The following is a 26,979-nucleotide window of genomic DNA, read 5'->3' as shown; positions in this document are numbered from 1 at the left end:
TTTTGCCACTTCCCAACAGTGAAGTCTAAATTTTAGGTGTTTTATGCAAGAACAGGATGAGTAGGACCCAGGCTCTTGCCATTATTGTCTGTCAGTGACCACAACTGGGCAAACGAGGGCATACAGGAACCCAGCAAGTACACGGTAACAGCGCATCAGCCAGCATCCAGTTGTTTCAGGGATTTCAGAATCAGAGTTATTTGGGTTTAATGCAAGTTGCTGGATGGGTAGATAATTATTCCTGGCTGAAACAAGATCTTGCTGTCCAGGCTTTTATTTTTTAACTGTCTTCTAGATTCATTCCTGTCACAAAGTCAGTCTGCAGTCTACCTTGTAAGCAGTTTGATTTAACCTGGTTAATTGTAACACTTTTTTTTTTCCTGAGAAGGGAAACAGAATGTCCTAAAGCAGGTGGTTTCTGCTTCCCTAGAAATTAAGCTCATTATTACTTTCCATCTTAAGTTTTCAATTACAGGGGGAAAAAACAGAAAATTAGAATTATGGTTGATGCCAGAAGCAGGTTTTGGAACATAAGGTGTGATTTCCAAAATCCCTAAATGACTTTGTACAGTCCTGCTGAAAACTCCCTTGCTTAATTTCAGTTGAAAGAACAGTCCAGCCTCATTCTCATCATTAGATAGCATAAAAAAACTCTCCATAAAGATACTGCAAATTTACGGCATGCAAATGCTGTCATCACAGTACCCAGGAGGAGGAGAGGAGACGGGACAAGGAACTGCAGTTTTATTTATTATCCAACTGTAATTGCAGATTTAAAAACACTTCCTTAGATGTGAAGCTCCCTTCTGCTTTGCTGAAATCTGGAAAGAACAAGGTGCTACCTTTTATTTTCACAGAAGGAGAGTTAATCATCTGCGTAAGCTTTTTACCAGAAGGTGTATTTTAAATACCTTGACAGCACCTCCCCATGCAGCACCCCCTCAGTAGTGACACGTAACAATTACCCTAAAAAGCAGCCCAGAAGCTAACAGGTTGCACCAGTGGGACTGGGTGAGAAAAGAGCCTGCTCCGATTCTTGCTCAGCCCTTCTGGTTCCCACAGCACCTGTGGGCCAAGGGCTGTTGCACGTAGCCGGTTGGTTTCGTGATGCTGCAGTCCTGAAGTTAACTTAACCCGTGTACAACTGGCAGAAGGCAGGGGAAAGCAACTGGTGACATGAAAACAAGGGGATCGAGCAGCTGGAGGGAAAACCTTCTGCTATCAGCAGTGCTGGTGAGCGCGTGCCTGTAAGTGCTGTGTTCAGGTCACTGAAATTTCCACAGCTTGCGAGCCCTCATGGTAAGACCAAATGATTACAATGAGCAATTGCCACAGGAAAAAAACGTCTTGAACTAGAGTTCTGGGGTGAGATAAAGTTTCCACACCCTGCCTACCCTTGCTCTGTGATCTTAACTTCTTCACAGCTACGGTTATGCTGCAGTAACTTTCAGTGTAAAAAGTTTAATGTGAATAAAATCACTGCACTGTACCTGGTTTATGCTGCTTCTTGTCTGGTTTGTTTAAATTTGCCAGCGCTCCACAGAAGAACCTGTGATTTCTTCAGCACGATGAACACCTCACCACGGTGCTACCCCAGGGCTGAACCAATTCAAAACCAGCCCATAGAGGAGAGGTGGAAAAAGCCACATTTGAGATAAGCCGGCAGTTTTGGCAATCAAAAGAGAGAAAGTGAAGGGTTCCTACTCTTTTAGTGGCCCCTGGGGAGCAGGATAGCACTTCAGTTCCCAGCTGCACTCTAAAGATGCATTAACGTCACTCTGGATAATAGCAGCTAACCAGAAAGCACCGCTGAAGGATGTTAATGCACCCAGAGCCTTCCTCAGGCTGCTGCTACAAGTTGCTGCAGAGAAGTTTCCATTACTAACCTTGCCCTATCGGACTTGTTGATTACGGAGCGATAGAATGCAGCGGTGCAGAACAAAAAGCAGGAATATATTTTAAGAAGCTCAGCAACCCAAACAGCAAATAGGCTGAGCCTGAAGCTTCAGCTGCTTTGGGCAAGTGCTAGACATCCTGCTTAGAGAACTCGGATCAGAAGTCCCACAGCAACATCAGCTCTGTGCACTTCTCTGCACACTGATGGGGAAGAAGAAGAAAAAGCAGATGTACTTAATCCAGTTACTGGTTCTTTATGTAAAGCATGATGGTCCTGCCTTAATTCCCCAAACCAGTTGCTTTGAGGACCTGTATCAAGCTCTGGATAAATCCCAGGGGCAAAAATCTGACAGGAGCAGAGAAAGGAAGGCTAAGGTTTTTCTGTTCAAGGATAAAAACACTTTCAAAGCATCTCAAGTATCACATGGGCATTAAAATTCCTTGCTCCGCTCACCAAGAGGCTGCTTTGCCTTCTGGAACCTAGCAGAAATGATTTCTCCTGAATGCTGCTGTAAGGAGGGCATAACTGAGTTATTCAGAGCACAGCTGCTGTCATACTAAAACAATTTAAATTTAGTGTTGAAGCTGACCATTGCAAGCCTTTTCAGAAAGGATCTTTTTTTTCCTGCTAACCAATCTTTCCCCCATGCTGGGCAACGCTAATTCTAAAGGAAGAACTCCAATCACATGAGCACAGAGCTTCACTGAGGCTCATTCACCCTGTTTCTCGGCAAACAATTAGGAATTTGGTTCTGGCAGACTTTTGTGCTGCTGCAGCTAGCCTGCTTCCAGAATAGCTGGCCCCTGAGCACCTGCCTTGCTCTCACCCAGCTCTGCAGTTTTCTTTGTCTGTTGTTAGCTACCACACATGCTTTAAAATAGATTTTCTCCTGTAGGATTCAAGAAATACACAGAGTGATCTTGGCATCGGAATGGGACCATGGTCCTAAAGGAGGTGGCTCAGCTGGCTGACACTTGTGCTGCCACCGGGCTGCCACGTTAACAGAGTGATTGCCTCAAGACCAACCAGCTCGGCTTTGCCACGCAGCTGTCACCACTACAGAAAGGGTGCGCTCGTGTACTCCATGGCCACCACACGGCCCTGCCAAGGAATGAGAGCTCCCAGCTCAGCTCCCTGCCTGAGCAACCTCCTTGGCCCAGCCTTGAGAAATCATTTAGGAAGTCTTGCCTTTGTGAAACCAGGAGTGACGAGCACATCCCTGCCAGGATCCAGGCTGTGCCAGGCCCAAGCCGGGCTCACAGCTCTGTGATCACCCTGGTGAGGTGTTTCACCTTCACTCCTTCTCCGAGTGCACTACCACTGACCTTACTATGGCTTATGCAGGGCTTCCTCAGCTTACAAGTTCAGCCACCAGCAGAAGGGGTTGATCCTCTTTGGGTTCTCGTTTTCCAGGACGCTAAGTCACTACTGCTGGCTTTTCTAAACTTACTGGATGCCTCAGCACCCTTCTGGAGGACTTAGAGATGAACACTGAAGACATCCAACCCCATCGGGTCTCCATCCTCCAGTCTCTTGCAGTAAGGTGTGACCACGCTAACAGTAGCTACATGGGAACCGCTTCTGACTGCTGCAACTACTCCTTGGGACAAGGCAGAGAGCACGTGCTAAAATCATTAACCAAAAACAGCTGCATTTAGCCTAACTGACAGTGGGGTGAAGCCACCGTGGGTCAGGGGAGAGGGCAGGTCCCCTTCCCCACAGGTCAGCAGGCAGCGCTGCAGATGTCCCCACACCTGCCCGTGCTGACCAGAGTCCATTCTAGTCCTCTGCCTGCCGGCTCCTGCGCTTCTCTTTCCGTTGTTCCTCGGCCTCTGTTGGTGCTGTGGTCTCCTCAGGGCCCGGTTCTGAGCTCGGTTCTGGTTCCAGGGGCAGCGAGGGAGGCTTTGCAAGCGGAGCTGATGCTCCAGCACCTGGGGAGAGAACACAATTACAGAACGACTGTGTGTTTTGTCTGTTCTTTTGTCCCTCCAAGCAGGATGGAGATGCAAAACAATCATAGCTATTTTTTGTTCTCAGATTTCTTCTGTCTAGCATTAGCTTATCAGCAGCACTCAATTATTTTGTGAGCTATTCAGCCAGAGACCTTACAGTACTTGGGGTTCTGCTGAAAGGCAGCTGAGGCACAGTCTCATTCGGCCAGGTTGCTGTGAGAAGTCAGTAGGAACTTAGGAATTAAGTCGTGCTTTGGAAGGGAGATTTGTCCCACTAAGGCTGGTTTATACTCAAACTGGAACCAAAACCACAGCATAGCTTTCAGTTCACAGTTTTAGCAATCTCAGGAAGAGTTTTCAGGCAGTTAATGTAGCTCCTTACAGAATAAAATCAAAACAGGATACTGCCACACTGCACTTGTATCTATACATACTTAGGCCAACAGGTAATGTTATGAACCAGCTCCTCTGACATAGGTGATAAAGTCCTTCAGGTAAGCCCCAAATTCCTGTATGTTTTTGTTTTTCAGCCTCCAAATCTTTCATGCATGTAAAGTTTATTCCATGCGTGAGGAATGGAATGGGTCCTCAGGGGTGCCAAGGAAAGAGGCCTAGGTTACACAACCTCCTTCCTGTTCCAACCCACAGGAAACAGATCTTAACAGTGACAGAAAATCACCACAATCAGCAGTATCCTGAGTGCATTCCTCCTTGGGGCCAAGGGGCGAGAGCAGGTCAGGCCATAGGCAATGGAGATGCCCCCACCAAGCCCCCAGCAAGAAGCAACACATGCAGCTATCAGCCTAGGTCTTCTAAGGCTGAATAGATCTGAATGGAGCTCTGTAAGCGAGTAAATATCCTCCTAAACACACGCTGTAACTCCATACCCAAAGGGACAGAGGCTTCTCCCCTCCCACAGTTCCACTTTGCAGAGGTGCCAAGGAGAGGTACCTGGTGGAAGCTGCATGCTTTTCCCATACCCAGCAGCCGAGGACATGGCTTGACCCAGGGCCTGGTTAGAGCCCAAGGGCTGCTGAGTGCTGGAGGATTTCCCTGATGGCGCAGCTCGCTGCTTGGATTTAGACTCTTTAGCAGGCTTAGTCCAGAGCAGGCTCTCCCCGACCTGCAGGGCAGCTCCCATCTTCTGGGCAACCTCCACCATCTTCTCGAGAAACAAAGAGAGGAGACCCTTGTAAACAGGAATACTTCAGACAACAATAAAGTCAACAAAGAAATAGAGCTGTGCAGAGCTGGCAACTGCCTTGGTGCTCGAGGGAAACATCTCCGCTAATTCATTCCCTTAATTAAGAGGGAATCTTGTCTTGCTGTGTATTGATTGAAGAACTGGGCTTCAAAGAGCAGAAAAGAAGTAAGCAGCTCTCAGCAGGCGACTGCTCTGCTCAGAAAATCTCATAAGCAGAATTTCTTCCTAATAATTGGACTCAAAAGTCAAATTTCCTCCTTGTTTGTTGCAAGTCTTAATGTGGCTTTCTAGTTCCTGCTGACAACTCGTAAGCACCTACCTCAGGGTCAAAGTCAAGAGTGCTGCTCTCCTTCACTGCATTGACCTTCTTCTCCATCTCCTGGTACTGGCAGAGGGCTCCCTTCTTGTCCCCCTGGTTATACAGCAGGACAGCGTAGTTGAGGTTGACGAGGGGATTGCACCTGCAACAAACACACGGGATGCATCGCACTTAGCCGGACTCAGACCACGCTGACGTGCCCAAGCAGCAAAGCTTCAGCCTGGCTCAGACAAGCCACGGGGTGCTCTGGCCCTGAAGTCCCATCTGCTCACATTGCTCCTCCACTGCCCAGTCTCAGTTGCTCTGAGGCGAGGGCTACAAAGATCTCCCCAAGCACTGACCTCTGCTCTCAGGTAGGTGAGCTGGCTTTGTCAGCGTCTGCAAGATTGGTTCAAAGGAGGCAAGAGCTCTCCCTAAAATGCACGCTATGTTTGGGGGCAGCCTCAGAACTACTGGGGCTGCCTGTGGGAGGGTGGAGGAGCATAAGGCAGCTGTGCTGTGCTAGAGTTTGGTTTGAAACCAGCTGCAAAGACCTGCAGAATAGTTTTGCACTTGTCAGACTTAAAAGGGCAGCAGCAGAAGCCCAGCTGAGAGCAGAAACCAGCGCTGCACTGTATTTACCCGTGCTACCACTTACACCTTTGGGAACAAGACAGAGTCCGGCCTGCTTGGCCAAAGACTCAGAGCCCTGGGCCAGCAAAGCATTCCACAGTGACACTGACAGCATGAGGACTCTTGTGACTGCTTCAACCCCTTCAGCATCTTCTCTGCACCAGCCAACTCCTTGCACTTGGGGACTATCTCAGGACTGGCTTTAATAAATCCTAGACAAAGTGCCTGAGCAGCAAGCAGGCACCTCCATGTGAGAGCTGGTGCCTGGGGCAGGTGAAGTGACGGGGGCTTTGTGAAAGCTGATCTCTGCTCTGGCTCAGCACTCCACATTTGTAGGAGAGCAGCTTGTCATGGGACAGGACAGTGGCACTGGCTCATACTGATCGTACTTTACAAACTGACATGCTGCAGAACATGCTGTTTATGCTTCACGTTCCCTGCCTCTTCTCTCTCTTTCACCCAGTAAAACCATACACCGTGTGTGTACGGTTACAGAGGAACAGCGGGCAGTGCCTGCCAACGAGGGATTCAAAAGGAAGCCCAACACTGCGGGTAACACTGCAACCCTGTGCAGCTCTGCCTCCCCTCGTGATTCTGTGATGGAGAACAGCATACGAACACAATTTTATATGGAATAGAATTGTTCCACGTGCTCTCATTTTCTACAGTACCCATTTTCTTCACCAGGATACATTAACCCAGAGCAGCAGCTTTTCTTCCAGCTTAGCCAAGAGTGTGAGCAAACTCAGCTGGAAGGAAAGAGCGAGCTGCTTCCCTGGGTTCTGGGATTCAGTGAACCCCTCGGAGACCTCTTCCTTCTCTAGCTGCTTCACAAGCCAAGGTTTACACTCAGCAAAATGCTCTGACCATTCTTCAACAGTCTGAATCCCACATTTAACTTGGTGAAGCAAAGTGCATAGGTGTTATCTGACAAAGAAACGAACAGCAAGAGGGGCACCACAGGAGCTCAGGCAGACACTCGGCTCATCCTGGCTGCAAGGCTGAGACCTGGAAAAGCAGAGGCTGCATTTGGCCAGCCCGTAGCGTGTACGTGTATCCCTGCACACCGGTCAGCCAGGGATGCTTTGGAGGTTGCTCAATAAATGTGAGCGAGGGACTGGTGCCCTCTCCTGGAGCATGGCAGGGATAGCTGGAGCCATCCAAAGATTGCAGCACCCACACCCAGGGGGCCAAGACAGAGAGCTTCCTTTGTGAAAAGTGCAGAAGGAAAGGCTTCTGCCATCGCTGTGCAATAAATAGAAAGCATCGTCTGCAGGCCATGACTATCCATCCTCAGTAAGTTATATGACAGCGCTGCAAGGAAGAAGACTATTAGAAGAAATCCGATAGCATTCATCACCATTGGATTTCCTTTACCTGAGAAACTGGAACACTGATCCTGCAATAAAAATAATAATAAAAAAAAAACACCCTCCTCATCGTCTTTGCCAAAGCAAAGGATGTAATGCATGAGCAGATAAATATAAAAACCTGATTTCTTGAGGGAAAAAAAAAAAAGCCAATAAAAACAGGAAAAAAAAAAAAAAAAAACACACAAAAACAGACTCACACAACAAAACACCAAAACCAGAAATTGGCCAGATCTGGAACAGCCACTTTTAAAATTAATTGAACTCTATCATGCTAGTTATCCTTCAAGAGCTGAGAAGCAATATAACGGTTAGAAAAATCAATAGCTAAATAACCAAAGGGGAGAAAAAAAAAAAAAAAAAAAAAGGCACAGCTATGAGCTAAAACCAGTATTAAGATGAAGAAACATCTTTTTTGAAGATTTTGGCAGAACACTTTCCCTTCCAGACTCCAGCATGGTACCCAGACCAAATGTCACAGCGTGGCTATAAAAGTATTTATGGCAATGGGAACAGACACAGCTACCTTCATCCCAGCCAAACAGCTCATAATGTGCCAAGAAAGTAAGCCTGCGGGGACACAGATTCAGCCACAAAATAAGTGTAGAGAATACAAGGCATGTCAGCTGAACGAGGCACAAAGAGCCTGACAGAGCCTGGATATTCCTCCCAGCAGTCAGTGGCAGTTTGTATTCATTTTTGCTTTGATGAAGTTTTATTTTCCTGGTGAAACTATAAAGCTGTAGCATGCTACTGGTGCCAGATATTTAGGCAAAGTTGGGGAGCTCGATTCCTATTCCCTCTCTTTGATCAAAGCACACAAACTCATGACTAAGCAGTCTGAATGAGCTTAAGATCCTGCACGCCCTTGCTAGACATGGAGTTCTGATTAGGAAAGCCAGGCAAAGGAGCCGACTGGATCTTGGTTGGAGCTTTTGGTAGAACAGCTGATGCATAATTGCAAAACACACAGCAAGACGTGTAAATCTTTGACCATGGCTTGCACAGGTTCACTTCCTGTGAGGAGGCTGCCCAAACGTCCTGACATTTGAGGCAGAAGTAGAAATATTTAAATCTTGCTTTGTAACTTTGTTGATGCATAACCATGAAGAATCTCAGTGCCAGATGTGTGCTGGTGGCGCCGGGCTAACCGATTCAAGGGCTCTGTCATGCATGCAAGCCAGGCAATTCTCAGCAAAGCGCCAAGAGCATTTACAGCACCTCTTCGCAAAAGGAACTGCACTAAGGGGTCAGACACTATTCTTTTAAACTTGCTGCCTTTTTTTAATGGGCTTGGGAACTTCCAGAATTCCCAGAATTAAGCCTAGCCTGTGTGCCGAGGTTGGAGGGGACAGGGACCAGTGTTTTCTCCTGCCATCTTGTGGTGGCCACTATGGAAAAGAGCCTGCCGTAAGACTCACTGTGCAGGCTGCTCTCAGTATGCAAATATTCGCAGTAAACTGGGGAGAATCGCCATCAAACCTCCCACTAGTTAAAATGTGAAAAGTGAAAAATGAAAGGTAAAGAAAAGCAGACCCAGGCAGCCAGAACTATTCCTAAATTTGAGACAAATCTGTTTTTTCTGCCTGAAATGACGCAAATGACTATCTTTACCACTGAAAGGCTCACTTTAACATTTCTGAAAGCAAGTGCTCTGATTTTAAGAGCTAGATTGCAAACACCAGCATTGCTAACAAAATGGAGGAGAAAGAGCTGCACCACTGTCCTTTATATGCTTTATATTAGCTTCTTGCCCACATTTTCCCAGCTAAAATCTTCCCTCTGACCAGTTCAGAACAGGCTTTAACCCAAGCCTCTCAGTGCTCTCGCCAGTGCTTGAACTTTGGGTTATAAAATATTCTGGGATGGCTGGTTTCCTTCTATTGAATCTGCTCCATTGTGTGTAAATAAAGGAGGACTGGAATCCAAAGCCATCATCACTGACTCACTAAATAAACAGTAAAATAAAAATCAGCTTTGGTTTGGTCTCAAACAAAATTTCTTTCATTTTTCAGAGCTGACCTGAATGGAAAAAAAAACAAGTGGTTTTCAAACTGATTTGCATTGCTTCAGGAATAAAAATATTTCCCTAATGAAAACCGTCTTGGGTCAGAGTAGTCAGAGCAACAAAGCATGTGAAGGAAACCAGGTGCAGGGAGGAAAAGCAGCGTGATCAAAGAGCTAAAAGATGTGATTAAGACTTACTTGTCCAATGCCACAGCTTGCTCATAGGAACGTTTTGCATTCTCAATGTCTTCAAGGTTTGTCAGAGCAACTGTACCAAAGGAAAAGGTACACACAGAAGATGATACTTCACAAGGACTTTACTTTTGGGATAATTCAGACTGTCATTAAATCATGAAATAAATAGGTGCTAGCAGGGTTGTCTGTATTACTGCGCCCAGTGCAGGTGAGGATTAACTCTTCTAATGTCCCTTCTTATAACTACTCATCTCACCAAATCACAAAAATTACCAGTGCTGGACATGCACACCCTCTAGGCAACACCAACCCAAACTCTTAAAGATAAAAAGTGTTTGGTTTTGTATTTTATTTTTTTTTTCCAAATGTGTAACCTGGATCTAACTACAATTTAACCTTTCTGTTCACTACCAAGAGAGAACAAACTATTCAGGCTTTACATCCACTGGTGACCTGCTGGGGAACTTGGTATAGCCTTTGTCCAATGTTTTTTTCCTTCAGGACAAACTTTCCCTCTCCAAAACGCTGCATCTCCTAAGCTGGATATACACCAGAGCTGCATAACGGCGTGTCGCTTACCTGCAAGGAGCATGTACAGCTCTCCCATCTTGGGCTGGAAGTTGATGGCAGCACTGAGGAAGTGGAAAGCTGATGCATACTGCTGCATCGTCAGGTGCACTAAGCCCAAATTGTACAGGATCTTCCAGTCAAAGGGAGCCAGGTAGTTTGCCCGCTTCAAGCAGCTGATAGCCTTCAAAAAGGAATAAGTGTGCTGTAACACAGCCCACCCAAGCAGACGTCTTGTCTCTGCCACAACAGGACTCGCGTTCTTACATAAAATTGAAAACATGAAAAAACATGAAGAAAAATAAGGAAACGAGATACTTACTGCAACGTATTTTTTCTTGCCGAAGAAGCACATCCCAATATTGTTCCACAGTGGGGGGCTTTCAGGCATGGTGCTGGCCACCACCCTGTATTTGGAGAGGGCAACATCAAAGTCTCCATGGGTCTGCATCAGGCTGCCAGCTGCCAAGGTGGCCTTTGAGAGAAGAGGAGAGCAACCAGCTGAGGAACTGCGTTTCCCCAAACATGATGAGATGATAAAGTTGTTAAGCTAAAGCCATCTCAAAAGCAACCATTTAACTTTTTCAGTTGTTTTCTTCTAGGGGCTGCCAAAACCAACAGTGAGGAGCAGATGAACCTCTAGAACCTCTCAGCATATAGTGAAGACAGGGTAAAGAGGGACTTGAGTCCACTTTTTCCTGACCTATCTCAATCATAGCACTCTCTGAAATCCTGTAATGTAAAAAGTGCTTAGGGTATGTTTTGGGGTGATAGCATATCTTCTACAGCCCAGGTGTCTGAGAAGATCTATGCACTACTACTTTCTTTTTACCAGCAAGTACTGATAGAAACAGTTCTGGTGTAAGTTATCTGGAGAGTAAAAAACACAAGCGAGACAAAGCAGCCTGGTTCACACCAACTAGTTGATACTGCAAATTAATGGAAATATGCATTGGGGGAAAAAAGGCAAGTGGCTGCAACACATATATATTTAAACCACACTAAGCTAGTTAAGTCATTTATGATACTTCACGGTGACAAGTAAAATTTGTAAGTGTAAAGGTGTTTTCACAATAACATTTGGCTTGCATTCATGTATCAGTTGTCAACCATGCATTTCAATATTCTACTTTGCTAACATCGTACCAAAGGAGGCAGCAAGAAATGAAGTAACATGTTTAAAAAGGGAAGCAGTTCCACAACCAGGAATGAAACCTAGATGCCAAACTCAGCTTTCTGGACTGGAGCCAAGGAAAAGTCACACTTGTATGTAACAGCTGGAAACACAGAGGATTATTAGCAGATGGGAGAATAACGTAATGGGACATCACTTGGGCCTGTGCTCCATGCCTAGGAATCACAGTGACCCAGGTCTTGGGATTTTTAAAACAACGTCTGGAAGACTTCCATTGTAAAGCAAATTCACTTCATTAAACTAGGTGCAACTTCAGATTAAAAAACAAGGGATCCATTTAACACCACATATTCTGCCCAGGTCCCTTTCTCTGCTTCCACACACATCCAGTTTCCTCTCCAGGGAAAGGTCCCAGAAATGTATTTTGGAAAAAGTTTTCTGGAGCATAATCCTTTTTAGCCTCTCAATGATACAGACAGCAAAGCTTTGATACTGGAATTAGTTTCAAGAGGTCAGCTGGTTCATTTCCACTCCTCCTGATACCTTGTAATTGCCTTGGTCGTAAGTAAGTGCCTTTCCAAGGTGTTCAAAAGCCTTCTGGTAATCCCCAAGCTGGGAAAAGAAGTAAATGAGAAAAGTCAGAAAAAAATGAGAAAAGTATCAGAAAATCAGGAATAAGAAAGGAAAACATAGGCTTTATGGACACCCAAATTTCTGTTCAGCTAAAAAAAAGGACTCAGAAAAGTGATTTTTGCAGAGCTTCCACTTACTAACTTACACACACATTCCTGTTTGATGATTTACAAAACAAATCATAAAAATGGATTATGCTGAGCAGGATACACTGTTCCATCCCAATTTCCCTATCTCCAGAGAAAGGCAATGTTTATGAAGATCTACATCTTATTCTCCAGCATCTAAATAGATAGGGAAATGCTTAAGGAGCTTTCTGAATTAGCACTCAGTGCAAGTTTTCTAGCCCATCAATCCTGCCAGGATTGATACTGCCAGCTCTTCTTTGCCCATTTGCTCCTTGGGTAGCTTACTTTTGGAATAATCAGATGGTCCTGCCCATACATTTCACAGATAAGTGATAAGTATGCCTTTGTTATTTAAATCAATGATTTTCTTCTATGGTGCATTAATGCTGCTTTCACGGCTGCTTTTGTTGTAGATTAACTTGCTGGACTCCAGCTCCAGAAGTAAGGTAATGACTAGTCATGTTTTACTGTACTTAGAGGATTTATAACAGAATTAGGGCAGCTGCCAGACAGAATTCCTGCTCTGGCTCAGATCCAGGATCAACTTGCTGTTAGCAGCAAAAGTAAAAAAGAAAATGAGAGAAAAGCAAGCTCTGTCGTGATAAATACAGTCCTTACAGAAACGCAGGGTAGTCACATAAGGACGGATAGAAATTAACCCTATAAAACAGTCTTGGTCGTTTTGTAAATAAGTAAGTTCATGTAATAGATATGGGAAGTTTTCAGTACCTGCAAGTAAATTAAGCCCAGTTTTGTAAGGAGGTCTGTATTTTCTGGAGAGAACCTGTAACACAAAAGCCAGAGAGCTGCATTGTGAATTGGCCCTTCTAGAACAAGGTAAATACAGAACATGGCATCGCTATGCTACACTGCCCTAGTATCACAATAGGAAATTAACTGTTATTATTAATAATACTCAAATATTGGAACAGTTACCATCATGGGGACTTCCTTTGAACAATAATACATCTAAGATTTCAAAATGCCTTATAGATACTAAGAAGAAATGAAGGCAGCTGTTTGAAATGGGTCTGGAAGCATGATAAGAGGATGTGGTTTTATTAAGCTTCACAGTGAGCCTGCATGAGTGACCTGGAAATAGAAAATGGGGTTCTCCTGTCTCCCATAAATGATCCTGTAAATCCCTCCCCAGCTTCTGGGGCCACGTGTGACAGACAATCCTCAGCGTTTCTGGTGGATCCCACACATTCATCATCAGACTCGCCATTCACTACTCTACAAAAAGATTATGAGCTGCAGACTGCTCATCATGGCCTTGTGGTACACTGCAATCCACAGGCACTGCTCTAGTAGTTAACACACCTCGGACAATATACACCACTGTTTAGCACAGCAAGGCTTCAAAAAGGATGCCCTTAGTGTTTTCAGTTACTGCATGCAACTCCCAAACCCTTGTGGCTAATTTGAGGTTCAGACAGCAATGTCATGAACACTTTTAAAAGCATCCCCATTCCCAGGAGGTTTTAAAGAAATAAATAGCATTAAAAAAACAACAACGAAGTAGAAAGGGACGCTGTATGTTTGTGGCCTCACTTAACAGAAGTAAATTTTCAAGTCACTGCTATCAAGTCTTAAGAAATCTAGTATGTACAATCACACGGGCACATTTAAATCTCAACTGGAGCAAAACCTGTGTGCCTGGTGAAAGATAAACAGAAAGCAGTGACAGACTAACCTGCAGCTGGTAACAGCAGGCTAAATGCAGCGGGCAGATGAGAACAAAAAGAAAAAAGCAGGAGTGAGGAAGAAGGGAGGGAAGGGGGGCAGCAAGATAACCAGTATAAACCTGGTAAAATGCTTAGCAAGGATTATTTATGTAATAAACATTCTAGATTAATCCAAACGTCTACCCGACACAATATACTGCCAGAGAGCAGCCAAAAGCAGATGTGTAAGAAGGAAAAACAGCTAGTACAAAATGCAGATCCTCCAGTGGTTTCTGACATGCTCCTGCTTTCCTTTAGTCTTTTGCCTACATTTTTAAAAGCACCGGTAAATCAGACACTCAGGAACGTCCTAAAAAAGACAGATTGGTACTCAGAAATGGTGACAGGGTGGGAGAAACTCACCATGCACCAGCCCATCTCCAGTCTGCCTACTCACACTCCTTCAAACGCAAATCACTCCATGAGAAACCCAGCAACTGAGTTTTGACAGACAGTCAGGGTTAGAGAGACAGCCAGGGTTAGATCTTGTTGGTAGAAAAACCTTTGGGATTTATTAAGTCCATTTGGGATATGTTTGCTCCGAGGCATTTCTGTCCATTTGTTTTCCACTGTTTCTTGGCAGACCTTCAAACAGCTACCTTCTTCCCTGACATGTTGTCAGCAGGAGGAGGACTACAGCTGAGAGCAGAGACAGCTGAAGAGCTTGCAAAGTGCTTGCTTTGCACAGAGACACTGTAATTACCATTAGCTTTTTAACTGTGTCCTCAATTCAGATCTGGGACACCCATCAAATTAATCCTGGCATAGGATGGAACATTGACAGAGAAAAAAAGAAAAAAATATATATATATTCTTACTCTATAGCTTTCTTATAGACTTCAATGGCTTTATCAGTCTCCCCCTCCAAAAGGTGAATTTTTCCCAGCATCTTGTAAGTCTGATCATGTCTGTTGAGCTCCAGGGCATTGTTTAGCTGGTCTCGTGCCTAAACACACAACCACAGAGAATAAAAAATAATCAGTGATCATTCCTCGGTGAAGCAACAGCCCAAGAGCAACCCACAGCAGCTAGGGAAAGGGAATAGCTAGCACCCCCTGAGCTCGGAGAGCCCTGCTAGCAAAGCCCAACTTGGCTAATTGTTGAAACAAGTTCTGCACTGGGGGCCATGAGCTTTCTGGGACAGAAAAAAGGGAAGCAGCATGCTCCAAGCCAAGAGGCAACAACCTCACAAGGAAGAGAGGAGCACAGGCCTGTTCCTGTGCTTGAATTTGTTTGCTTTAAGGGAAGCCTCAGCCCTGTGAGGTTAACAGGTACATTGCAGTTTATTCCTCGCTAAAATGCTTACTCCAGCAGCAAGCAGGGATTGCCAAGTAAACCAGGGGAATGAATCAGCCCTTGTCAGGCACACACCGCTCCCCTCCAACAGGAGACGCTTTGCAACATGTCCTCCTCTTACCTCCTCAGGCCTAGCCAGCAGGACTGCAAAGAACATTTGCTGTTTCTGGACACACCATATATTAGAAAGAGAAATGCTGACAGGTTAAAGGAATGCTGCACTATGGGATACTTGTTACCAACAACTACTGAAAAGACAGCCATCCCCATGGGCTTCGTTGTGTTTTAGGTGTCCTCCAGGAATTATTCAGCACACACTGCTACCCAGGGTGACCAGTACGTCTCAGTTATGGGAAAGCTGGCAGGTCCCAGTATGGAAACTGCTAGTGCAGATAACAAATCCCATGGATGGACCTATGCTTCACAGCATCCTGCTTTACAGCAATGCCTCCAACAGGGAACAAAGCGGGGTTTTGCCTGCAAGGACCACAGCATTCCACCAGGAAGAGCAGCAGGGAGCAATTGGGCCAAACTGGGAACAAAGGCTAAGTGCTGTGTTTTCCTGAATCCTGCCAGAGACAAGGGGAAGCAGGTTTTCCTTCAGACCAATGAGACTATTCACAAGATGCAGTAGTTTGAGCTTTATGCTGGGGAAACAGCTTGGGTCTTAACCATCACACTTCTCTTGCTGCAAGAAGATGGAATTGGCATGCTCAGTGGTTTGCTGCTCCTCACAAAACCTGCAATGTTTACCACAGTAGTTTTAAAAGGCTCTGAAACAGATGCAGCTCTTGATGGAGCACAGCTGGTTTTCTGTCTTGTTTGAGGCAGCTCTTTGAGGTCCCTCAAACATTCCTTTTAAGAACAGAAATGCTCTCTGAAAAATTCTAGTTCAGGAAAAGCCTCCTGGCCAGCAACAAGGCTAAACTCAGTTTCACTCTTATCCAAGTTCACAAACTTTCAGCTGACTCAAAATAATTCAACATGCAAATGAGAACAGACACAGCTCATGAACTTTTGCTCCCAGAAATGAACACCGAAGCAAAAAGCTTCCTTGATACCCAGCACTGCAAAGGGTCCACCTCAAACCCCCAGAGTGTGAAATTTCCAGGAGCCCTGCTTCCCATCTGTCAGGTAGGTGAGATGAGCATTTGCATTACCTTGTTGAAATGTTTCAGGTACATGTAGCACACCCCCAGGTTGTGGCTGATCTCCTGTATGAAACAAAGCAAAATAAAACCCAATCAGCATGAGGTTTGAGATGTGATACGTCATCTACCAGTGACAACAGTCATCGCTGACCTGGACAGGGAGACTCCCAGCCCATACCCTTCTTGCTTTAGTTCAAATAAACCTATGAATTCCAGTTGCTCCAGGAACCTACAGAGCTAAACTGTGACAGAATGGGAAAGACTACAGTCCAGAGGGACTAAAGCACAGAAATGACAATGGTCTCTTTGGAGAATATGGAGCAAAGACTGTTTTCTTCATGTGACTCAGTTCCCAGTGAGATTCCTGAAGCTAACACCCATTGCCCTCATGGGTGGCTCTCCATCTACCTGTACAATCACAAAGACACACACAACACTGCATCCAGCTGGACAAAATTTAAAGATGTGTCTAACTTTCCAAAATAGAAGTCAAGCACCAGAAGGGCTGATATCCAGGATCTCTGGCAGCTGAAACACGTTTGCAACACAGTAGGGAGATCACTTTGGCATCCTAAACACTCTAGTGCCACTGTAGGGAACAATCATGCCACTAATTCATCGCCAACAGTGTAACAGCCAAGCTACTTGTCATCTTCCTCGCCCTGGCACATCTTGCAGAGCTGAAAAGCAAGGTCCACAAGTTCCTCGTTTCTATTCTGGTAAGCATTTCACTGCTTCATCAGTTTAGACAGCCTTGACCTTTGAGAGAAAACTCTCTTATTTACCCTCACAATGATACTTTCCTCGATGTGTCTCTCCAACTGTGGAGAACAGTAATGAATCAAAGAGCTACTCCTGGTCACTGCAGCTTGCAGAATGAGGCAGCACAAGCGAAGAGCACAGGCTGCTGCCAGTGCTGAGCCAGGTACGGGAAATAACTGATCAAAATGCCCACTGAAGTCTGCCTGCTGTGGCTGTAAATAGGGTTATAGTCATGCCAAGCACATACTGCAGGTAGCTTGGTTAGCTAAGGGACGATCCCCAGCATAAAAGGTTTCCGAGTTGTTTGGCACTGATGAGTTGATGAGAATAACGTCAAATGTATCCTGGTATCAAGCCTCAATTTTAGACACACTGAGCACCAAAAGTACCACTAAAGTCAGCAAGTGCATCATGTCTTAGCAAAAAAGATCACATGTGGCGAGTCTGTCCTAGAAACAACACTTCTGCAGGCAAAACGGCCACCTGCAGAAGGCTGTCCACAGCTAACTGCAAGCCGCGTCCTCTCTTTTCTCACCTCCTGTCACACATCTCCCTTTGCAGTGTTCTTCCTTCCTTCTTTTCCTCTTAAGAGGAAAGAGCTAATTTATTATTGCTTCTGTAGATATCAGCCTACATTTTGTCCAAGTAGATAATGCTTGGTAGATAAGAAGTAACCTTTTCAGCTAATTTGAGGGCGATCTTTTTCAATGCTGTTTTGCATTACGAAAGGGTTCCCAATTACTGAAGCAAGTAATAATGCAAGTGATAATGAGGGTTTAATGATGACCAAAGGAGGCACTTCCCATACTGTCCTTAATGTCATTTAGCTCTTCGTACTATATATGGCTGTGTTGATACTGGTACTTTGCAAAGCTCAGACACGTTGCTAGATTCTCTGCTGCTTGTGCCCCAAGACAAGGTGTGGGACTGCAGGCTGAGATCATGCCTTGCTCCTGCGATCCAAACCAGCGGCTGCAGAGCCTCATCAGCATCATCGTTCTGCCTCTCAGCCCTGCAGCTCACACTGCAGGCAGCATGAGCTCACCTCTGCCTGGAACACGTCTGCAGCTGTCTCCATAAAACTGCAGAAACATCTGCACAGCACAGTAATCTCCAAATCAACACAACACTCACCCAGTCCTTTTCATCGAGTTTAGCTGCTTCGTTGTACACTTCAATGGCTGCCTTGTGTTTCCCCAAAAGAAACCTGTGAAAGCATTTCAATTTTTATTTTTTCTTGCTTTGAAACCCTGCTGTGCAACCACTATCACCTTTGCCAGTGAGAAATGATGCTATTTGCTAGTTCTCCAGAGACCTGCCTGAGAAGCCCTGAGAAGTTTCCAATCTGAGCAATATGTCAGCACTGCTCCCTTTCAGGACCGAGGTCATTAATTCTGCGCTCCCTTACATTATTGGAGATGCAAGGAATGAATCCACAGGCTCTGTCATCTGCCTTTGTCTCAAAGGAAAAGCACGGGTGATCAAAAGCAGACTGGACACTCAGAGACAAAAAGGGGTCTGCAGGGCAAGTTTACACTGCCCAAGGCTGCAGCTTTAGCTCTGGACCTGGAAATTGGTGTGCTACTTCTCTCACTTAAAGCACAAACACAAATGAAAAAAAAAATACAGAAAAAAAAACACACAACACAATAGCAGCCAAGCATGTAACAGAGAATGTGCTTTAAAGGGTAGCCCACGCTTCTGGAAAGCATCTCAAGTGTTGATAAGGAGGAAGCATGCTTGGAATTAAGCAGCCAGAGATTCCACTTGATGCCTGGGAGAAAAACAAAACCTGGAAGGTCCTGGGTAGCACATTAAAGTGAAACAATAAAAACACCACTCACAGCGATCGTGCCACCTGCTTGAGGTTGTCAGCACTTCGAGGGTTCAGAATGGAACATGTCTGAAAGAGTTCAAGAGATTCTTGAATTTTCCCCTCCAAGCGAAATATCAAAGCTGCAAGACAACATATACCAGGCAAATTAGTCCATTATCTGCAGGAAAAACGTACCTCTGACAGCAGGGAGCTAACAGGGGGTACAGATACATTATAGCAGTACTTGTTTGGTCTTTCTCCTCCTGCAGCAACCTCATGCAGAAGCTGTGTGCGAGGACAGAATGAAAATACACGCAAAGGACCCATGCTCGTTTGGGAAAAAAATCTGTTCTTTATGGTACAGGCATCTTGAAACCCTGGCCAACTGTTCGTTATGATGCAGTCTGGATTCCTCCCCTCCTCCTACAGGCTGCCATAAGCCCTTGGCCAAGAAATCTCAGCTGTCCCCCAGTCCAGTCATCTGCCAAGGTGACACACAGCCCTTTGAATTTCAACGCCAAGGTCTGGGGGACGTTTGTGAGAAGGCAGAGGAAGACCACTCTTAGAGCCAGTGGCAAGACAACAGCCACCTGAGGCACGTAGCTCTGACAGACAACACACATCCACAATACATTTCACAGCACACGATCAAACACGACCCAATCGAACACCAGCACATCGAAGGCCAAGAACCACAAGTCCAAGAAGGAACTGACGACAAACTCATCAGTGAAGAGAAAACAGAACATCTTGTCTCTGTCCATGTGATAATCCCAAATTTCAACACTAGAAGGTAGGTAGAAAAAAAGCCAAATATACTTACATAAGAATTTTATACCCGTTTCCTTCTTTTGTCCCCACTTGTTCCCTGTATCTTGTATCAAAAGTAACTGGCTTTAGCAATATTAAGACTTTCAGAGGCCTCATGTGACATACCTTGAACGTAGACAGCATATTCACACCTTCCATGAGACTCCTGGAGCTGCTCTTTGATGACAGCCTGAAACGAGGAAGTGCAAAGACCACAGGGTAAATGTAATCCCCATCTCTGAGAAGCCCATTTACTGGGCCACCATCACCCCCTTTCCAAACTGTAGCATGACAGTTTTCAAACGAATATAAACCCTTCACATTTTTTAATAAAGGCAACCTCTACGAAAGAAAAATGATTCTGACCAACCAAATGCCTCCTGTGACTTTGATTTGGAGAATATTTTTGCACGTGCTACATATAGCTGTGCTGTATCTGGGCGCACAGCAGAGTGCCCCAAAATACCTTGAATTAAAACATCATGCAACATGTTGTCAGACACAGTGCTTCCTTTTGTGACAGTAACGGTGGTATCACACTGGACACCACAAATACAACATTCACGTAACCAAATTTTGTGCTTGGAAAAGTCAGTATTAAGACAGAATTTGCAGCTAGTTTTTGCAATATGCTGTATTAAAACACTAAAAAAGTGGTCAACTTTCAACATTTTAACAAAACTAGTGAAAGAGATTTTGTTTCAGCTACATAAACCACAACTGCACATATAGGACAGGCACTGGATTGCGTTTGGGACAACTACAAGAGCGCGTGGAAGAGTGCAAATTCATCATTGTTTGTGAGAGCACGGTGCCAGGAATACCACAGCTGTTCAGTGTTTCTCTGTTCGTTCCCATTACCAAAGATAATTAGATATTACCTGGGGAAAACGCCACAAGAAATCTATGAAAGCATCCTCTGCTGATAAGGGTATCTACTCTAGGCCCTTTGTGAAGAAATAAATTGAATTGGAGCAACTGCAGCTGAGTCAGTGAAAGTCAAATGAACAAATGATGAGTACATGGGGAAAGGAAGGAAGAAATCTGAGGAAAATGTAAATTATTGTTGGATGCACTCCTGCAGCTGACAGCTTGGGGTGCGGGTGCAGTTTGGCTATATTCCATAGTCACACATGACCTGAAATTGTAAAAGTAGCCAAAATGAGTGACTCTGGGCAGGATGCAAACGTCCTGTTTCTGCTCTCTTTGAGGTTCCTCCTTTGTTCTGATGTAGAAGACAAAGAGGGGATAGAAAGGAGGATTTCTGGGCTAGCAATAACCTGGCACTCATCTGGTACTTCTGTCTAGTGTGTGATCAGTACCACTATCCCCTGCCTCCGAGACGAATAGAAATGAAAGGACAAGAAAGCAAGGAGGAAAATTGAACCTCAAACATAGCACATGGAATGATGGAAAGCGGGGTGAAGGCAAGGAGAGTTATTACTGAGAAACCTCACTGACAGAAAGAAAATTAAACAAAGGAAGGAAAAGAAAGAACAAACGCAGGCTGCTCTTCCCCTTGGCCATAATACCCTCTGATCTCCTGACCAGAGACCCTCCACAAGCCTTCATTTTAGTCTTAACCAAGTACTTTATCATCGGACTTTCAGCTCAGACACAAACAAGCATTTCTGAACACAGGTATGCAACACTGCCCCATCTACATAAAACCAGTCTCAGAGCAAGAGCAGGCAATAGAGAGCTATCTTTTATAGAGATCTGATTAATTCCTTAAGCCCTAAAAATCCCATAGTGAAAGGCCTTGAGCTGAGAAATATGATCTGTAATCCCAGCGTTTCCTCCCAAGTTTATTTAACTTGCTGACAGAATTTAGACGTATTGGCAGGAGACCAACCAGCATGAGTGATTTTAATTAATTAAAAGCATCTGGTAATTTTAATAATCCTTCCCTCGCACATAACAGAAGATTTCTGTTGTGAAAAACGGTTAGGGGGAAGAGCTGGAGTTGCTGCTGCAAGCAGAACACACACTTTATGAGCTGCCTATGTGAAGAGCAAGAGCTGAGTGATGACGACTGCTTAGCAGGGCCCGTCCCTGCGCTCCCCCCTCGCCACCCCCCAGATCCACTCTGCCTGCACTGCAATAGCAGGGCTGCTGCTGCCTCTGGCTCTGGGGGATGTTTGCCTTGTGCCTTGCTGGGTAGCGGAATCAAGCAGGCGGAGTTATTCATCTCATGCTGTAATAAGCAGCAGCATTTGTCAGAAGCTTGGCAACGCCAGAATAGATGCAGGAGCGGCCCTATAAGGGTTAAAGCCAATTTAATGCTTGGATTTCAGGGAGTCAATGTTAGGAAATATTTTTTCCTTGGGCTTTTACACCGCTGACAAATAAGGGAGCTTTTCCAGTTGCGCTGGAGAGGAGGCATCTCAAGGCACTGAGTGGGAAAGAGTCTAACAAGATCAGGCCAAAATTAATAGCATCAGAGGTCATTCGTTTATTAGCTGAGTCTTAAAAGAAAACTGATGGGCATTAATGAATGCCCAAACTGTACTGAAATCAGTGAGTTTAAAGCCATTTCAGTCATCAGGAATAACGATGCCACCTTTCATTTTTGAAGGTATTGGCCCTGAATAGCATGTTTGAGGCTGCCTATGCTCACGGCGTGTAAAGGCATGCAGCTGGGGCATCCTGCGTAGACCTGTAACCCCACCGAGCACCAGCAGAGAGAGCCAGAGGCTACCGGAGGGCAGTTCAGTGCACCTAGGATCTGCATTGCCTTCTGGACACGGCTATGGTTCAGGGACTGCAGAAGGATCCTGGCATGCTGACGTTCTTATCTTCTTTGGGACAAATCCAGGCCTCTGAGCACACATTCATCGCATCTGGGAGGACGGACGGAAGATTATTTAACCAACTACTGTCTGGTGCCAAACTCTCCCGATGTAACCACAAAAACACGGTTCTGTGAGCCAGGAGGAAGGAGCTGACAGCTAAAGCAAAACTGGTCTGCCACAGGAAACGTTATTAGCTGTCTTCTCTACATTTTTCCCCATCTTTTACTTCCTTCAGTGACTAAAGACAAATTGCAGAAGCCAATGCTCCCTTCACACACCATCCACACGGCTACTTTCTGTTTTCCTGAGCTGTATGTCTCTGCACTCCACGAGTCTACAGCCTGCCATGGAACTGGCAAACGTACAAAACGGGAGACCAAGAAAATGCAGTCAGATCAACAGAAAAGGGAAGCAATTTTCTATTTAGATTACTAGTCCAGCCTCTGCTTAGATCTGTTTAAACCAAGATCTGAGAGGAAATCGTTCTGCTGATGATAGAGCCCTCCAGCTCCGCTAATTAAGAGCTAAATGAATTTCCTCTGGCCTACCAGTTTCTTAAGCACCCCCAGGAGTTCTCCAACAGAGAGAGACAAGTCCTGGCCGATCCTGGTGTTTCAGGAGGGAAAAACTATTTTCAGATCTTCTTTGCACATTACAAAAACAGAAAGGCAACTCTTACACCCCTCCTCCTGCCACTGGCACATCATCTTCAGTGTGTCAGGAAAACACACTGGTTAATAAACTTGGCATTTCCTTAGTCCACTTACTGTTAAATCCCAAATCAAACAACCACTTCCATGATACCCACCAAACCGAGGAGAAATCAAAAGGTGCAGTGTGTCACAAGCAAAATGAAAGAATATCATTCAAGGATAGCCAAGATGTATTTTTAGACTTGGTAGAAATGTATTACTCGATTGAAGTGCTTTTTATAGCAGCTGTGTAGTACCCTTGAGAGACCTGCACTATGGAACTGCGTTATAATCAGTGTGGAAGACCCCGTGTATCACCTGGAACAAGAGAAGCTTGCAATCCTTTCATTTTCACCACTTCCAAACGTATGGTGAGTTTATGGAGCACTCTAGAGAACTGCACGTATGAATCCTGATTGTAGCTGAGGATTTAATAAAATTAAAGCTGTTTTGATCCTTGTCTTAGTTCTACTTTCTTTTGGTCCCCTGATTCCAAGAGAAGTCAGGAAGGAGGGTGACAACAGCTCAGCCTTACCTCAAAGTTGGGATATTACGTTGGTGATGTACTGGTTTATGGGGAAAAGAGGGTTCCTAACGACCCTGTGGCACAGCACGTGATCTGGCAAACCTGGAAGGCCACAGCTCTGCACCTCCCCTGTCCACAGCACAGCTAGGCCAGGCATGAAAACCACCATTTGACAACATAGTTAAGTACTTCCTCATGCAAAATCTCAGCAGCAGCTCTTACCTTACACTCGTCATACTCCCTGCGAACGTACAGCAGATAGATGTACCAGTTTCTCCTCTCTATAACGGGTATCTCCGGCACTGCATGTAAAATACAAAATGAGATTGATCAGCAGGGAACCTGGGCAAAGCACGAGAGGGATTCTGAACTGCCTGCTCTGCAAGCACAACACAACTAATTTGAGAACAGCAATTGCACCCGTCGGTGCAATTAAACTTCCGACTTGAAACCTGGAGCCTGGACATACAACCCATGTCCAGTTTCATTTTATTTCTCAAGCTGATGTGTAAAATGCGTTGTTAGAGACAGAGACACTAAATGAGGTCTCTTAGCAGAAAACAGAGAAGTACCACCTCAAAAGGCTTGAGGCATCTGCTCCTTCTGGTGCAGCTAGAGGAGCAAGCAGCACCGAGCAGCAACACGTTGGCTACGCACACATTTTAATTTAGCACTAACGCCGGTCTGATGGGATTGGTTTTTCCAAATACGCAAGAAGCAGCTTGGGGAAATGAGTTAGATTCACATTTCAGAAGTAGGGCAGAAGAATCAAACTTCTTTAACATAAATTTCTGGGAGTGAATGAGAAGGAAATAGGCACCACACACAAAAGGAGACTTTGGAGATGTTGTCATTCTCGAGGTGTGAATAATTCAGAGAGGTCAGGCTTGGTTCTTTGAAACTGTGAAGGGAGTATGAAACATCACAGGTCTGAGATGCTGTGAAGCTACTGGCAGAAAAACCTATTTGATGCAGTGGAAGGGAGAGGATTGTGCTCCGGTGTTTCAATCGTATGGAGCTTGCAGCAGTAATTATGGCAAATCACGAATGGATGTTGCTTAGTGATATTCGTGTTGGGTTTAAAAGTTTAACACACTGCTGTGCATTTCATTACGGCTCAAAATGTATTGCTTGGTTCTCGTTTCTGCAGCTCAGATGCTGGTAGCTGAGAGGTAACCATAGCAACTGGCAAAAAGCTGTATGTTTGCAAGTCAATATTGTGACAGAAGCGTGGAAGGCAAAGATGGTCGCAGGGGCCGAGGCCACAGGAATGCCCCACGGTCCCCACTGCCAGCCTGCGGCACGGGGCAGGGTCAGACGGAAAGCTGATGTGACCACCTTAGGGCAACACAGGGACCTGGGATCCAAAAGCTCTCATCAAATGCTGCTCCCTCTCAGACCTTTGTAAGAACGGCATTTGCACACGCACGCTCCCCGACCAGTTGAATTGATTTCCACCAGCTTTATGTTTTCCATTTGTTCTTCCTCGTGGTTTCCCAGCAAGTAAGGAGTTAAAAGCGTCTACAAAGTGATTTTTAAAAAAGCACTATTTCATAAAGAGCACAGAGGGCTGCTCTTCTGGACTGCATCGGGTGGTTACCTAATTCATTGGCAGACTTGTAATGACTTCCTTGTGTAAGTTACTGCAGATGCCAGGCTCTGACAGAACTTTCTTTTCCTAGAAATACAGCACTTAGGGGTACTGGAAATGAATTGTAGAAAGCAGCCAGACTTGTGTGCTGCCCCTGTGTGGCATCTTGCCACCACCCAGCACAAAATACTGAACCAGATAGCACATCAACCTGACCTATTCAGGTACTCCTTACCTTCTTTTGTAAGCATGGATTTAAAGGCAGGCATTGCAAACTCTATTTAACCATCAACATTCCAATTCCAGTCCAAACTAAAGTACACTTTGCCAATTTGTGCTAGTAATACAGCCTAAAATTACAAAATCCTGTATCATTACAAACAATGGAAACTGTTTTAAATAGGGAACAATCAGAAGAGACTCCAGACAAATCCCACCTGGTCTCCAGCCTGATGCCAACAGCACTGCAAGCCTTACCGAGAGGTCAAAAAGAAACAGAGAGCACCATTAAACCTTAAAACATACAGAAAATCGAGCTGGCTGGGGTGTGTTCCAGCTGAGGTGGGAAAGACCAAATGAGGTTAGACCCTACATGAATGCTTTGGGATACGGATGGCACATCAGCGAGCAGATGCAAGATGGGTTGTTGAATTCCTGAAGGAAAGGGCTTTTTCACAGTTGTGGGACCAGAAGGACGCTGCACTGCCGCCTACACGACGGCAATGCCTGCTGAGAGCAGTGCTGGGAAGGAAGAAAGAGGCGACGTTCACCCCAGCCAGCAACACGAACGCTAAATGTCACAGCACTGAGCTGGGTATCGAGCTGCAATCGATCCTGCGCATGCACTTCAAAAAAGCATCAGAGACCAAAGAGAACAATGCCATCTGGAAATGAACGCATTTTACAATGGATGTGAGCGAGCTTGATCAATTTACCATAATCTACCTCAAACATCTGCAGCATAGACAGGCACGAGCCACGGCAGTGTTTTCTTTCCTTGTCATCTCCTCTGCCATTGTCCTGCTGCTGAGAAACAAGCAGGAAAGGAAAGAAAAGGACAAAATGGACACCGACATCTCACAAACACCGTCTGCCTTATGGGTCTGAGACTGCAAAACCCAGAAGAGTTACCTGAAAGAGCTGGGCTGGAGATAAAACTGAGAGGAAACAAAAAAGCCACAAAACACACAAGTGAATGGCATTCACATCTGCAGAGATAAAACAGTTTTGCTTCCCCCCAGCAATGCGCTGAGCTATCTCCTCGGATAACCAGGCGGAATTGGGAAAACACGTGGAGTTTTTCCTCTCCTAAAACACATTTGGAAATAGCAACAAACCTGACTGAGATGACATCAGCCTCTTTTTTTCTTTTTCCCTAAGACGAATAAATTGAAAAAAGATAAATAAATTCTGATGTCTTTCTAAAAAGATGTCTAGATTAATTCATAGATATAAGCGATCTGAACACAAAAGAAACACAAAGATTCATAGAAGAATGTTGATAGACTCCCTGAGCCTATTCCAGAAAGAAAACATCAGTGGTTTGACCCTTTCTCTGAAGAACTCCAAGACAAACATTACGTACCAAACCTGGTGTGGAAGCCACAGAGGACAGAGAAGAGTGGAAAGACAAAGAAATTGCAAGGAAATTAATAAATCATTAGACAAGAACTTGTCTAATCCACCCAAAAATGGCTGTGGGAAGCAAAGCACTGGCACCACACTGCAGACTCCTCAAGGGTAGGGATGATGGGGAACAGTGGAGTTTTCATGTGGCACAGTGGTTTGCAATCT

General features: G+C 45.1%; 1 protein-coding gene across 2 annotated transcripts in view; it reads right to left on the bottom strand.

Annotated features, from left to right (window-relative positions):
* Positions 1–722: 722 nt before the first annotated feature.
* BBS4 (Bardet-Biedl syndrome 4) overlaps positions 723–26,979 on the bottom strand; it is a 40,465-nt gene continuing 14,208 nt past the window's right edge. The window contains exons 3-16 of one of the 2 annotated variants that reach the window (XM_084532519.1): positions 23,817–23,896; positions 19,708–19,771; positions 18,800–18,911; positions 18,090–18,162; positions 16,203–16,256; positions 14,565–14,692; positions 12,749–12,803; positions 11,802–11,870; positions 10,446–10,598; positions 10,136–10,307; positions 9,560–9,629; positions 5,373–5,514; positions 4,801–5,011; positions 723–3,828 (exon numbers count right to left, since the gene is read on the bottom strand). In XM_084532519.1, the coding sequence (XP_084388645.1) occupies positions 3,677–3,828; positions 4,801–5,011; positions 5,373–5,514; positions 9,560–9,629; positions 10,136–10,307; positions 10,446–10,598; positions 11,802–11,870; positions 12,749–12,803; positions 14,565–14,692; positions 16,203–16,256; positions 18,090–18,162; positions 18,800–18,911; positions 19,708–19,771; positions 23,817–23,896 (1,535 nt within the window). In that variant the 3' untranslated portion in view covers positions 723–3,676. The remainder of the gene's footprint in view (positions 3,829–4,800; positions 5,012–5,372; positions 5,515–9,559; positions 9,630–10,135; positions 10,308–10,445; positions 10,599–11,801; positions 11,871–12,748; positions 12,804–14,564; positions 14,693–16,202; positions 16,257–18,089; positions 18,163–18,799; positions 18,912–19,707; positions 19,772–23,816; positions 23,897–26,979) is intronic. The other variant, XM_084532520.1, reaches the window with a different exon arrangement.

This window comes from Aythya ferina (assembly GCF_964211825.1).
Source record: "Aythya ferina genome assembly, chromosome: 11".
Lineage (NCBI taxonomy): Eukaryota > Metazoa > Chordata > Aves > Anseriformes > Anatidae > Aythya > Aythya ferina.
Note: the sequence above shows the minus strand (reverse complement) of the source record. Positions and strands in the feature narration are given on the sequence as shown.